Genomic DNA, 15,138 nt, shown 5'->3' with positions numbered 1-15,138 from the left:
CCCAGTATTGGTTAAAAATCCAAATATTAAAAGAATCAAACTGGTTAAGGAAAGACTTGGGCTTTAGCCCACCCTGCAATAATAAGTTTTGAAAATAAATAACCATTTTGGTCTTCATTGTCCTCTTGGACTCAATAAAAATTTCTCCCACAACAAAGAAGAGTAAATAAAACAAAACTATTAAATCAAAACTTTTTGTACAGATCAATACACAGAAAGTACATGCAAGTAGGGAATGAAAAGATTTATTTTTTAATCTTTAGGTACTTGAAGTTTCAACCACTGTGCTATGGAAAAGAATGCTGTGCACAAAGAGCCATACCATCTACCAATTAATTTTCCAAGTTCTTCAATTCTATCACTGACAAATGACCATATCTCAGAACAGTTTTTGTGTATTCTAAAAATTGCTTGTAACAAAAACATTCTCCCAATTCCAGAGATGTAGCAATTTTGCTGCTTTAGTTGGAAATGCAAAATAGAAAGTACTGAACTTGATTTGGAAAATTAATTTTAAATTACTTAAGCACCAAAGCAGCAGAGCATTATATGGCATAATCAAGCACGCATATCAACGGTTCAGGCAATCAGTCTCTTCTTTCTGCAACACAAAAATCTCAAAGAAATCAGCACATTTGTCACTGGTCCTGCTTCAAGTCTTTGCCCACAAGCATTGAAGTGACGGGGTGCATAGAGGTTCTATGCTCCAGAAACGTCTTGACAGCCAGATCCCGACTCTTGTCAAAACTGTAAAGGTCCCTGTAAAAGAAGGAGTGTGGTGAGGCACCATCACAAAAGTCCAGGAAAATAATACAACTGGGATTTTCCTATGGTTTTACTTTTCCCTCAAAAGCCTTGCCTTAAGGTACATCCTGGGACCAAGCTTTCTTCTATGCAAAAAAAAAGTCTTCAGAGGTGTTTTCCACTTGCTGACAAGCTTGTTCACAGTATACAGAGAATTCTGTATTATACCACTTCAACATGTACAATAAATGCATTTCAAGTATTATACATTCCATTATACTAGAAATGCCAACAGCATCAGCTCCTGCAATTTGGAGGTTACTTTTACCTGAACAATGGTCGAGTAAACTTCATCCTGCCTTGATCTGTTGCCATTTTTAAAGCCAGAGGAATAGCTTCTTCCCACTTGGACCTGATACAGAGGCGCAGCCATCTGGAGGTGGAAGAAAAAATTTGCATTTATAATTTCATTTGTGGTAGTGTGGTGGTTGGTTATCAAACAATTCTGCTCCCATTAATGCTTTGAGCACTGCTGTATCATCATGGGAATGAGATTCTAGCTAAGTTCAACATAAAATATTTAGTGTTTGACTAGCACATTACAAACAACAACTTACTTGTACAATTGGAAAAGATTGCAGCCAAGTTTCTCCAAAATGGAGGATTATTTTCTGCAGCTATGTATTTTTTTATATTACAATAGTGTCCAGTTGCATCACTCAGATATGAATTATACAGCACTTGTCCTATTTGACTGATGGATAAAACAACCGACCAAATGAAATGTCACCAGCTACTTGCATGTACTTATTTTGGATCTTGTTAAAAGAAGTAGAAACCATACAATATGCTTAAAATACTTCATTATCAGGTCATCAGGTTCTTTGCTAGCATGCCAGATTAAAATGAGGAACAGCTTATCCACTGTCCACTGAGTTCTACTAGATTGTATTTACCCAATTCATGAATAACAGGATACCACACTGGCAAGCGTGATGCCTGCACATTCATTTACGAAACCACAACAACAAAAACCCCAAGCCCTGCCCTAGTTCTGTAAAACAGGATGTTTCAGGCGAAGCAGGACACCTTGTTTTATGAAAACATTTAAGATATTAAAAGTGCCCATACTAGAACAAACCTGAATCTTATTTCAGAGTTGTGTATGGCATTGAAGTCATATACTTCCTGCATGCGTTGGACATGTGACAATGGAAGAGGTGGCTGAAAAAGAAATTGCACAGTCAGAATAAGCCAGAGGAAGGCCTCCAGCCAGACATTTCAATAATAAACAGAGTAATTCAAGAAGATTGATGCTACAAAGAAAGTGAAGTCCTACCATGACAAATATTTTATTTGCTCCTTTCATCTTTTCAGTGTATGGTAAGGGGCAAGGAATAAATATTACCTAATTCTCACATTCTGTACTATTGAAACATTCAAAACAAAGTATTTTTGTTCAATTTCATTTATAGCTTATTTCCTATAACATCCAATCCAGACCGATTCAAGCCTCTCATGGTTTTGTTTTCAGCTTTCAATCCAAAATACTTTGTATGTTGTTCATTAGCTGAAGAGCTGGACATAATAAGGGAGGCAAGGCTGAAGATTCAAAAAAACTGCATGGTGAGAGCAGATTAATTTAGCAAAACTTAAAAGAAAAAGAGTAATTTGATTTCAAAGCACAGTAGAACTTCTATGTCTGCTTTTGTGATACCAGAATCAAGTCATCCCAGGTGTGCATTTACCTCCAGAAGCAACAGTGCCAGGAACTCAATTAACTGATGAGATGACATTCCCTTCAGGTCTGCTGAGCTGAATGAGCCCAAATCACTTTCTTTTGCCTAAAAGAAAACAGTTACTTAATTTTAATAAGTATTTCAAAATACAGTCAAGTGTAATTTTCTGTTTTGACATCCATACTTACTGTTGAGTCATTTCACTTAAAGAACATACTGATTTGTATCTGTGCACAATGTTACAAAAAGAGGAAGGAAGGGACTTAAGCTGCTGTCTGATATTTGTACTCTTCACTTATTTTCTCTCTATTGATCTTCTTATTTCCACTTTCTGTTAGTTAAGCGAAAAATCAAATACTTTTTTAATAAAATGTAACATTCAGAAGAAGAAAGTTAAAAGATAAGATGGAAGTACAGTGAAAAGCCACAGAAGTAACAAAAGGAAGATATGCTGAATTCTCTATTTGTGATATGACTTTTATGCTTCAAACTAGGAGAAAATTATGTGGTATTAATGAATATAATTTATGTACCAGTTTTTGATGGAAAATGCATACTAACTCCAGTATACCACAGAGGAACTACCGCAAATACAATATGATCAGTAATGTAGAGGTACCCTGGTATTTGTTTTTAAATCAAGTCATAATATCAGGGTTTCAAAAAGAGTATTTTCCATTTGATTACTACATATGTATAACAAGAAGCTGGCTCTGTGCCTTGCAAAAATATGGACTGCACTTCACAGACAGAAGTCCCAGCTAATCCCCTGACTCTACAATGAAGGTCTAGTCCAGGAAATACAAAATCCCTGGCAGCCATACTGTGACTATAAATACACATGCTCTCAACAAATCAGAGATTTCAGAAAAGAATGGCTCACTTTGTGTAATGAAAAGAATTAGCTTTTCAAGATAGAGACACTTCAGCATTCTTTATCCACTCACTTGGATCCATCTTTGGCTCAAGGCAACGCAAGCATTTGATAGTGTCATATCATACCTGCCAAATATTAAAAACAAAGGCTCACATAATGAAATAATTACAGAACAAAAGATTGAAAACATCAACAGTGACTACTTTTACTGCTATATACACCTACATAGTACTACAGCATTTTCCAATAAAACATTTATAAACTTTCATCCTGTTTACAAACTGCTTCATGACTGTTAGGAAAATCACATGCAATCTGGAGAAGGAAAAGAAGAGCTACAGAAAGGTGCAGCTTACGTAGGCTTCACTGGTGGCATTCCTGGAGCGTGAAACCACGAGTTCCAGTCAACTTTATCAAGAATGTCTACCTACAAAACAAGACAAATCCTGATTAAATTTTAAATGTGGTTTTAGGATTTTTTTTTTTTGAGAAAATGAAATCTAGTTTCAATCTTTTTATTTGTTCAATTTATTTATTTGTTTTATTTGACAATATTCCTCCAAACGCCCTGAAGAATCCTACACAGATTACTTCAAAACAAAGCATTGCCCCCCATGAAAAGAAAAAAATAAAATAAAAGGCATCATAATGCAAACTCATCTTCATAAGATGCCAGATTACACCATATTAAGTTCTTGAAATAAACAAAAGAAATATAAAGAACTGGTCTTTAAATAAGTTGTGACCTAAGCCATAATTTCACATAATTAAAAGGTTTCAAGGAATGAGTTTTAAATATTACCCAACCTTATCCTTGAAGTAGGAGTACAAGAACTTCTTCCAGTCCTCCGTTACAATGCTCTTATAAGCAAACTGCAGAACATAAGCCTTCAAGAAGCCAATGAAGATATCTAACAAAAAAGAAAATGTTTTAGTGTTTGAAATTAAGGTAGAAAACAAACATAAAATCTGACTAATGCTTACCTGGTCCTCCAAGGAGCTGTTCAAGGTAAAAAAGCAAAGCAAAGCCTTTCTCATATGGCACGGATGAATAGGCAACATCAGGATCTACTTCATCCAGATTAATGACGAGGTTAGTTACAGGATTTTTATCTCCAAGAGTATTTATCTGTGTCAAAGACACAAGAATACATATTAATCTAGGAAAACCGGCACTCCTGCAGATCTGTACCAATTCTATTTATAAAGGGTACAAACCATCCAAAACTGAGACAGCTTCATTTCAAAGCATTCTCCATCTTTTTCCTGAAGTTTTCAATCTGCACAAAGCTTAGATTACTAAAATTAAGAATCAATCACTCTGTGCTCCAGCTGTCTCAAAGCAGTTAAGTACTATCATGTCTGTCATAACCATGAGCACCTATTAGTCTGGCTATACTTATCCCATTATTAACAAAGTATTTGAACTATATCATGACAACTTCGAATTTAAAAACTCTGTTGACAGAAGGAGAAGTGCCAGCAAAACTTCACAACAGACTTCAGGCTGCTCAGGTAACTAGTAAGATATTCACAGACTAGAAATCTGAAAACTAAAGTTTGACTATGCTACCAAAAAACAAAACTAAATAACCCTCTAGGATACTAAGACATCAGTTGCTTGCATGAGGCACTAGAAATTCTGATTGTCATGGTTGCAGATAATTTTGATAAACTTTCAGCAGCTTACGAGTATGCTAACAGGTAATGCTGCAATTTAGCCATACCCAGAACAACCAGAAGATGCTGTAAAGATGTTCATCCTTACAGAAAAGCTTAAAATAATTCAAAAAGCTTTATCTAATCTGAATATATTAAGCTATTACCTTGGGTAGCAATGAAACACTTTGGAATAAAAATTGTTCATCCTCTAATAAGAAAGCATTAGGAAAGCTGACTAGACAAATTTTATTTGTGGGAAACACGTACGGTAACTTTAAAACTCTTTACCGTGTTCTGCAGTTCTCGCCAACCTCCAAGGGCCTGAAAGTGCCTGAACTGCTCACCAAACAACCGACCCCCAATCCTGCGTTCCAGGTACACAGTATGACCCTCATTCAGCCTGGAAAGACATTGATGAAGTCAGCAATGCTAGGATGGCAAAATGAAACTAGTCAGTCTCTTTACAGATTATATTTAAAATATGATTTGCATTGCATTGAATATATCGTACCCACCAAAAATGCTCCCATGTTTTGTTGGTTACCAAGTTTCCTGTCCAGCTATGAGAGATTTCATGTGCAATAACCTAAAACACAAAAACAGACCCACCATTTAGACTCCTCTGGAAAAAAAACCCAACAAATCCCAATAGAAAGAATAAAATGTTGACAGGATCTCATTTACTATGTTATGTTCACAAAGTCAGTTAGCATTCACAGTTTTGTAGCCCTATCCATATAAATTTTAAGCAGAGAACCAACACTACCCTGGCTGACAGAAACAATTATCAATGCCTAGCCTGCAAGCCATAGAGCCATACTGATTAAAAAAAAATAAAAATCCTTTGTCACCTTGGTGCAGGTAACTTGTTTATGAAATCACATTTCAGAATACCAAGAGATGGACTAGTAGTGCTTGCCCACCTAAGCAACTTCTGTAGTGGAAAAGCTAATGATGCATACAATAAAAAGTGTCCATGTCAAACATTTCAGTATTTTTGGTTTAAGACAATATATATATTTTTTTTAAGTTTAGCAGTATATCAGTCTAGTAAAAAGACATAGGCAATAAAATTGCATTCAGAATATTCAACTTTGCAGAACAAAAAAGGATTTACTCAAATTGTACTTATTATTTCCACTGTGAAGGAATCTGTATATATTATGAGTTCTAGTGCACAGGCACACAGAGGAAGAAGTTATCTCCTAACAATTTCAATGAAGCCAATTCTGTTATGATTTTCAACCATATCTATACACAGGTGTTGTGGTTTAATAGGATGGGAGAAGAGTTATGGAGGAGCTAAGCTCAGTCAGCCCCCTCTGTATACAGGCACCCATGTTATTTCCATCTGTCCATTATACAAAATAGACATGTCTCCAGTTTTACAGACGCTGGGTTATCTAAAACTAACACTCACTTTTGCAAGAGTTCTTGAATTACTGCCTTAACTTTTAATTTCCCCAATGAAAAGAGAAAAAGTTTTCATGTATTTATTATAAAGGAATTCAGATACAACTTCAAGTTGTGTTCTACTTGAAGAGATGAACCTATTTTTGACTTACGTTCGATAGAGATTGATCACCTGCCTAAAAAGAAGAGGTAAAAACAAGTTAGTTGTTAGGTTCAAGTCAACCTCAAAATAGATCACTTCATGCAGTTTTTGTATGATCCCTAACTCCAAAGGAGGCAGGAACATTTACAGGTTTTTCTAGGAAGAAGACTAATCCAATTTGTGCATTAATATCCGTCACCTGATTGATAAGCAAGCCCCAAGGAAAAGCTGATGTTTATCACTGCTATACTTACCAGTAGTGTTGGAGTTACAAAAGTAAGACAAGGATTTTCCATACCACCATAAGGAAAAGAAGGTGGCAAGACTAACAAATCATATTGTCCCCACACATACGGGCCTGCCAAATCTTCTGCTGCTTTCAGCATAGCTTCAGCCTGAAACAAGAATTCATATTAATTTCTAAGATGATTCCTGACTACAAACACTGAATAAATAATAAGCTATTGATCCCATATTTCATTCTCTTTCATCTTGGCAAGTCCCACATGTAAAACAAGTATGGGACTGTATCAATATGTATTTTCAGTACTAAGTTTGTACTGCATTAGAATAGCAGCATTTTGTGGGATGGGAGGAAGAGAAAGGAGAACTAAAGATGAACAAAACAGTGAACTGTAGTCTGTTTCTTTTCCAATACTATTTGAAATAGTTATCTTACAACAGTGTTTTTTGTTATTAATTACTCACCTCAGAAAATTCATAGGCTGATTTATCCACTAGTTCCTTTTCAGCCCACACCAGTGTCCTTGGGCCAATTTTTCTGTTGAAAGTAAAAATAAATGCCAATAAGACGGTGCAAACCAGAAGTAATTCTATGGGAAACTCATACAGACAGCATTTGTGTAACTCTGCTCTTAAGTAACCTATGTTGCAGAGGAAACTCATTAGAGAATCTTTGTCTGCTTTTCCTCTCCATTGCTGAAGCAAAGCCTTAGAAAACAACAACATGCATGTGTTGTTCAGCACAAAAGAACAGGAAAACCTCTTACAGATTTTTAAATGCTATCAAGCCCTAATATAAAAGCATTTTTGTGGCCTAGATTAACACAACCTTGTGCCAATGAGAAATGAGGCTGAAGCAATACTTTTCTGCCTTTTGTACATGACAAGGCTTATCTGTTACCTAGGAGAGATCTATTCCCTGTGCTAAATTGTAACCACTTAAAGCTTTTCCAGGCCCAAACTCTTTATGCTGTTTCTCTAATTTACAAAATTAAAAAAATAATTCAAGAGCAAATCAGGATTCATGCAGTTTGATACAAATAAACAGGTTAATTGAACATCTAAGACCCTTTAAAACTAGAAATATGACTAAGAAACAAATTTTTAAAGACTCCAAAGATTTATTATGGCTATTAATATTTATACATTGTACAGATTCACTCACCTACTTTCTAAAGCTCCAACCACTAAAGCAAACAAGTAGCAAGGAATGGGTACCTAGTGAAGAACACAAGAAAAATAAAGAAATCTTATTTTTAATGTCAGTTATCAGACTACTGACTCAGAGAAGAACAAAGGTATGTAAATAAAGATGCTTTCCTCCATAGTTTCCTGACTTAAAGGCAGGCCCTATTTTTAAAAAAATATTATTCCTTCTCCCCAGATGATACTTCTTTATGTACAGGATGTACTTGCTTCACAGATGTTTCAGGCAAAACCCACAAAACTGTAAGTATCATTTCTGTTTGATAAAATCTGCATACAAAATGCCTGCTGGTTTGGTTTCTCTTCAAAAGAAAGTCAGTTTTCCATATTCATTTCAGTTCCATTAAATTTTATGGAAGGAGAAGTTAAGAGATACTGCTCAGATACAGGGCAGTTTTATCACACAGAAAGATGCAGGAAGAGCTTTAATGAAGTAAACAAGGATATTTATGGATATAAAAACATTAAAGACAAAAGATTCAGAAAAAATAAAAATGTATATATTTGATTTCCATGTTTGGAATTAAAATAAACTCTAAATATTTGTTATTATAATGAAAAGGCTCATAACTGAAATATCTTTATAGAGAACTACTTTCTCCAAGTGCTCTGGAAAGAAAAGGGGATAATACAGCCACTCTGTAAAAGTTCCACTTTATCTGACTAAACAATGTAAATAAGAAATACTTTAAATCATAATTACTTGGAGACAAAATTTCACAAAATTTATTCCACCATTACTCACAAACCATTTAAATATTGTTTATTAAAATATCTATATCATCATGAATGTTTTAATTTTTCCTGTTAACTCACAGAGCACATTCCTGAAAAGACCAACTCCACTGGCTTATGTTATAGATGAGTTATTAAAACACTATCAATACAGCCCCACATTTTGGTGTCCAATTTGCTATTTTGACATTTTGAAATTCAAATGTCAATGACTGTTGGGTTGTAAACTCGTTTTTACAGAGGTTGCTCTCCACTACCCTTCTTTCTAGCCTGGCTATGCAGGAGCAAAAAAAGTAGTTTTAGATAAGCTCACATGCATATCCAAGAGCATGGATTTGCCTCTTTCATCTAAGGAAACAGACACCTCTTTTAACAAATCAGTGTCATGGTCTGGTACATCATATGTGTTTGCTCATTTTCATGCGTTTGTCTTTTTTCATTTATGTGTTTTCTGCTTAATTCATTATTTTTTAAAGAAAAACATGTCTTTTCTAAAAAATGTAATGGTTTTCTATATCAGAAAGTGTAGTATAACTTCAATTACACTATATGTTATTTCTAGTCAAGGTCCACCTGCACTAGACTGAGAGTGGCAAATGTTTTTGCTCCACAGAGAGGGCAGAGCACTGCTTACTGATGAGCTCACACATAAGGGAACTGTTTTTTCCCCTCTCTCAGGTTTCTTGAAGCAGCCAAATCAAACCCAACAGCTGCTGCAGTTCAGAGTAGGTTCCCCTACTCTCCTCCAGTCACATCATCCCATCCCTGTCAGCAGTCATTCAGTCTCAACAGTCCAGATCTCATGTTAATTTTATCTGCTTGTTCAGCAAAATGAACTGGGCTCACCAAAAGAGCCCACAAGTACCAGAACTGTAACCCAAAAATCTGTAAGAACAAAAATGCCAGAAGAGTAATCAAGAACTGCTGCTTTATGAGCAGTGGAATCATTAGAACAGCTGTACCACTTATTAAAACTTCCAGAGAATAGTAGTCTATTGGCAGGAGATACTTTCCATAGAAACCAATGTTTTCACATTCCAAAAAAAAATTTAAAAATCTGTTGTCATAATTTGCCTAACTTCGAGCTAAAAATTGGTTCTGATGCTGAGTTTTTCTGCTTAGATCTTGGTGAGATTAAAATTTGCAGGGTCTGTTTTCCAAAACTTGCTCTCACATTATTTGCATTTGCAGAATTTTCCAAGAATCAGTGCAGACAGAAAGGGTTTTGACAAGACTAGTTTTGAGTATTGAAATGTTTTCAAAACTCAAATTTGGCTTTTCTGGGAATGCCAAAAAAGACCAGTAAACACCAGCAGCACTCACTGGCTGTCTTCTCAGAGCTGGAGATCTAGAGCGGCAAAGACCCCTGGTGAGTCCCGTGATTTACCAGTGACATCAAAACCACACCTGAGGTGAGTGTGAGCTGCAGTCAGGTCTGAGGTGAGGAAGGAGACTCGTGCACCGTTTCCCAGCCCGGGGCACTTACGTTCTGGCTGAACCGGTAAACCCTGTGGGCGCTGTCCTCTGGGTCGGGCGCGTCCCCGTCGCGATTGGCGCTCATCAGGGCCACCAGCTCCTTCGGGACGGATATCTGAAAGGGCACACACCATGAGCAACCCAGCTGGCACTCAGCATTACACTCCAGGCTACAGGCAGCTGATAACAAAGAGTAGCCCAGATTTGTTCTGCTGTTAGGTCAGCTCTGTCAAGTAGAACATAAGGCATATGGAAAATATTGTCTTGAAGACTGGCAGTATTGAATTAATCAGAGGAGTACCTCCAACAGAAGTTAAAAGGCTCACTTTCTTCAGACGACTGCATTGTAATGTCACAGTGCACATCTTGCTTTTTGCTTCTTTAAAACTATTTACACCAGGACTGCAAATATATATACCATATATATACACCATACTATATATATTACTTTAGGGCATACATGACAGCCATTTCAATATTTTGTACTTTACGGCACTTTGCTGTCTTACTGTCAGCTTTTCTTGATTCTACAGCATATTTCTTTCTTACTACTGCATTTTTATTTCCTTTTGGAAATAGATACATATCAATGACAAAGGAGTTGATCTACACAAAAAGGAAATGGTAAAGTTAGAGAAGTGCCACAGGGAAGATCAGCAGTTCTTTCCTCTCACATTAAGCTAAAGGTCAATATTCTGTTTTTATATTAAGCCACATGCTGACAGCTACCAAAACATCCTGGCCAACATAAATTCACCCATTGTAGCAACTGCCTTTAGTTAAGACACATGACTAGGTTCATCTACCTCTGCATAGTAGGTTAGTTTCACAGCAGGTGTGTCTTGGCATGGAAAAATGGCTCTGCAGTGAGTAGCCTAGAGAGGGAGAAAGAAAAGAAAAAGGATAAAACAAAACAGTTTTTCTAATGCAGAGGACTAGAAATAAATCAACTAATACACTATAGTGGAAGTCTATACAGCTCCTCCAGTGAATTCACTATCTATAAACCAATACTTCTATCACTTAGAGCTTACAGGCCTTTGTAAAAGGAATAATACCAGGTAAGGCAGATGAACAGATACATGTATTGGTTGTGACAGACTGCATGTCCTTCAGCAAGAATACTGGAGTGGGTAAAGCAGTTCTAGAACTACCAAACTATGAACATATAATAAAATCTCAACAATGCCCTGACATTAAGTGTTTTCCTTTAGGACCTTTGACACACAGCTGAAAGTTACAGACTACTACTCTTCCCCTTTCTAGCCTTCCTCTCCAGTTCTTTAAAAATCAAGGGAAATTACAGTGGTATGGCAACAAGTTTGGAAAAAATGAACTCCACCTGGCACTGGCTGAAGAGAAATGGGTGTTTCTTTCCAGAGGTTTGCTCTGGAGTTAACCACTGGAGAGCTGAAGATTGCGGAGAGCTTTCAAAAGAGATTTCCACAATTGCTTCTTGTCCCCTGTACAATAAAGAACACAGACTGTTTTGACACAAATCCTGATCATGCTGAAATTCCTCTGCAAAGACATCTGAAAAATAGGTCTGCAGCACTGTCTCAAAGGCATTAAAAATGAGAATAAGTATCATATTAAACTCAATTCCCTTTCAATTCTGATATTAAACTTGACACGTTCATATTCTTATTTATTAAAAACATATCTCAACCATCACTGACACCAAAAGCACACGAAGTACTTGCTTCTGTTCTCAGAAAGTTCCAGATTATACATGCAACTACGGGAATAAACAATCCAGCCATAAATCAGAACAAACTTCAGCTAATCAGAGGAGTTGGACACTAGATAAGTTGACCAGGTGTACACATCTGGTTTATAACAAGTATTCCAAAGTACGTAGTAGACAAGCAAAGAGAAAATAACTGCTATTACTATAAAGGACATTGTTTTCTGAACAATCAGACTTTCAGTTGTAACTCCCACCCTTTCCTATTGCTGTTTTATTGATAGTTACATGGGGGACTACGTCTTGCACAAGATTATGAATTCTTACAGTCACAGCTCATACCTCCCTCTTTTTTTTTTTTTTCTTAACCGGAAATTTGCACTTTAAAAAAAAAAAAAGGGCAGCTGAAAGTGAAACAGAGGAAACAGGCCTGTATTTCTGATATGGCCTGTTTGCTCAAGTATTTAATTTGTCCAATTTCATAACAGACCAGAAGTGTTTCTCCAGAGACAGCTATTTTATAACATTCATTTCTCTTCCTCATTATTTGCATTTTTTAACAGCACTAATTCAGAGTACATCAGAAAAAAAAAAAAAAAGCTTTGAAACCAGACAAAACTGAAGGAGTTTTCAGAGGTAGCAACAAGTTCTAAAAAACAAATAAGTAAGAAGCAACTTAATATTCAATTGTATTCAAACAAGGGAACTTCCACAGCTTTCAGGTCTGGCACCATGGAGGACTGAGATACCACTGAGTTACAACATACAAAGCAAACTGCCAAAAAACAGAACATAATTTGGCCACAGGTTTTTAATTAATGCACATTAAGAGACAGACCATTCTTAATTCACTCTCCATCAAGCTAACTGGAACTTGAGTTTTGGTTTCAGAGACTTGGACTTAGTGTAGTCAACAAAATAAAACTGATTATTTGAAAACATGATTCTATCTAATCATAGTGGTAACCTGAAGCTCTAGAGAAACGCAGAATCAGCCCTTGTACAAAATAAGATCCAACATGGGCTGTAGCTCCATGTGCCCTACACTGTAACAATTCTGAACCGGGGAGTTAAAGCAGAAACAATATTACTGATCAGAACCACTGGAAAAATTGTAATACATCACACATAGTTTTGCTACTCAGTACATGATACAAGGTCTGGGGACAGGTAAAAACACTCCCAAAGTTTTGACTAATGAAAGCCAAATATGACATTAATCTACAAGATCATACCAAGCAAATAAAATACCCTAATTCTAATTTATAAGTCCCTTTGCAAGCTTTGCTCAACAACCCTACAGGCAGACAAGCAGCTTATACAGTGTATTTTGAAAACCACCTAAATGAACAGGCAAAAGTGTGTACCTTCTTAGTTCATTTGGAAATGTGATTTCTAAGGGGGTCCCCTTGAAACTGTGCTTTTCTCCAAAAGCAAATTGTGCATCCTGTCCATTCACAGTCACTTTAAATACCTGTACATCTCTTGTATCCAGGACCTGTGATAAAGAACATATCGCATACCAGTTAAATAGTGTAATAATAATTGCAGCACCATGAAATCTTAAACACAAAGTCTCTCTGAATGAAAAAGGATTTTCTAAGTAAAACCAGAAAAGCTGACTAACTGTGTTGACCACCAGGAACCAGCATTTTAAGAGAGCAGCACTGAAATGGGAAAGCTGGAGGGGAAAGAGGAAAAAAAACAACTTCTAACCATAGAAGCGAGTTTATTAAGAAAAACTATAAAGGTAAGAACCCCACATACTGCTATGAAGTGAGGAGAAGGGTATAAAAGCCCCTGCTAAGGGTTCCATCCTGGGGCACAGCACTGCAAATCCAGACCTTCCCGCAATGGAAGATGAATTAAACAGCGCATTCACTCACTTTTAGCACGAGTGAGTCATTACTCTTTATTACTAACAGGACTTGGCTTTTTCCCTAAAAAATTAAGCACCAACCACAAAAGAATTTTACGTAGTCAGCATGAGAAAAGCCCACAACCCCTAAACTTCGGATATAATGCGAAGCTTAAGAGAAGCATATGCTTATTTACAGAGATAACAGAGAAAGAAGCTGACATAACGAAACACACAGGTGAAAAAGCCCTAAACCCAGATTTCCAGTGATCTATTCCCATTTTACGACAGCATGCTCTTCGCCTTTTAAAGGGAAGAGACACAGTCCTGCCCTTCCCTGGCGGGCAGGCGGCTCCGGGGGCAGAGCGGGACCCGGGGGCTGCGGGGCGCTGTCAGGATCCGCCGGGCGGCGGGGCCGCGGGGGGCCGGGCGGGGCAGGGCAGGGAAGGAAGGAAGGATGGAAGGAGCGGGCCGAGGGCAGGCGGCCGCGGGAGAGGGCAGGCGGCCGCGGGAGAGGGCAGGCGGCCGCGGGAGAGGGCAGGCGGCCCCGGCGCGGGCTGCGGGCTGCGGGCTCGCCTCTCACGGCCCGCAGGTCCCGCCGCCCCCCACCCCACTCCCCCCCCCGTTACCAGGCAGCGCAGCGCCTCGCGCTCCGCGCGCGCGGTGAGGGCGGCCGTGCCCCGCAGCGTCCGCGCGCCGAAGTCCGCGCGGCAGCGCAGGTGGAGGTGCCGCGTGAGGCAGCACGCGGGAGAGGCGAACGAGCTCGGGTCCGCCATGGCTCACGCGCCGCCTGCCCGCCCTGCCCTGCCCGGCCGAGCCACCGCGGGCAGCGCGCAGCGCACAGCCTGCCGCGGAGAGGGCGGGGGAGGCCCCTGGGAGGTGTAGTGCCGCCCCTCGAGCGGAGAGGGCGGGGAAATGGCATGAGAACTACAGAACCCATAGTGCATTGCGAGAGAGGTGGGGCGGGTGAACCGAGCAGCGTGGTTGGCCCAAATTAGCACGCACTAGACTGCGAATGACCAAACAGAATTTAGGCTGTGCTGACGGAGCGCTCCTCGCACAGTTCCTCGTTAGTATAGTGGTAAGTATCCCCGCCTGTCACGCGGGAGACCGGGGTTCGATTCCCCGACGGGGAGGTGCAATCTTTTCATATTTTCTTAGCTGCCTCTACCCCAGAGGCAAAATCAGTTTTTTTGGGAAATCAAAGCTGTTCCCGGACAGCTGTAGGAAAGACGTTACAACTCTGAAACAGGAAGAACAGAGCAAAACGTATCCGGGGCTGGCCGCCTGAAGGTGGGGTAGCTGCAGGATCTCTCACACGATCAGCTGCAGAACTGAGAACAAGCACAGCGAAAA

At 38.6% G+C, this 15,138-nt stretch overlaps 1 protein-coding gene across 1 annotated transcript; it reads right to left on the bottom strand.

Annotated features, from left to right (window-relative positions):
* Nucleotides 1-229: 229 nt before the first annotated feature.
* LTA4H (leukotriene A4 hydrolase) lies at nucleotides 230-14,578 on the bottom strand. Its single transcript, XM_083859004.1, has 19 exons — nucleotides 14,412-14,578; nucleotides 13,292-13,422; nucleotides 11,580-11,700; nucleotides 11,044-11,112; nucleotides 10,248-10,352; nucleotides 7,986-8,038; nucleotides 7,286-7,358; nucleotides 6,832-6,972; nucleotides 6,588-6,611; nucleotides 5,538-5,608; nucleotides 5,311-5,422; nucleotides 4,345-4,489; nucleotides 4,168-4,271; nucleotides 3,717-3,787; nucleotides 3,431-3,485; nucleotides 2,493-2,588; nucleotides 1,886-1,968; nucleotides 1,073-1,177; nucleotides 230-759 (listed from the first exon to the last, which is right to left on the bottom strand). The coding sequence occupies exons 1-19, from the start codon at nucleotides 14,556-14,558 to the stop codon at nucleotides 639-641; spliced, it is 1,827 nt and encodes a 608-aa protein (XP_083715130.1). The 5' UTR covers nucleotides 14,559-14,578; the 3' UTR covers nucleotides 230-638.
* Nucleotides 14,579-15,138: the final 560 nt, after the last annotated feature.

Source organism: Zosterops lateralis (genome assembly GCF_965231275.1).
Source record: "Zosterops lateralis genome assembly, chromosome: 4".
NCBI classification, from domain to species: domain Eukaryota; kingdom Metazoa; phylum Chordata; class Aves; order Passeriformes; family Zosteropidae; genus Zosterops; species Zosterops lateralis.
The sequence above is the reverse complement of the archived record's forward strand: the minus strand, read 5'-3'. Positions and strand labels throughout refer to the sequence as shown.

What these genes read in the sequence shown, in the direction of transcription:
- LTA4H (XM_083859004.1), bottom strand. Translation starts at nt 14,558, where the DNA reads ATGGCGGACCCGAGCTCGTTCGCCTCTCCCGCGTGCTGCCTCACGCGG. An exon ending in TTCTCTTCAGCCAGTGCCAG is followed by an intron (nt 11,113 to 11,579) that starts GTGGAGTTCATT and finishes CTCCCTCTCTAG; the next exon opens with GCTACTCACTGCAGAGCCAT. An exon ending in GGCGAGAACTGCAGAACACG is followed by an intron (nt 4,490 to 5,310) that starts GTAAAGAGTTTT and finishes TCTTTGACACAG; the next exon opens with ATAAATACTCTTGGAGATAA.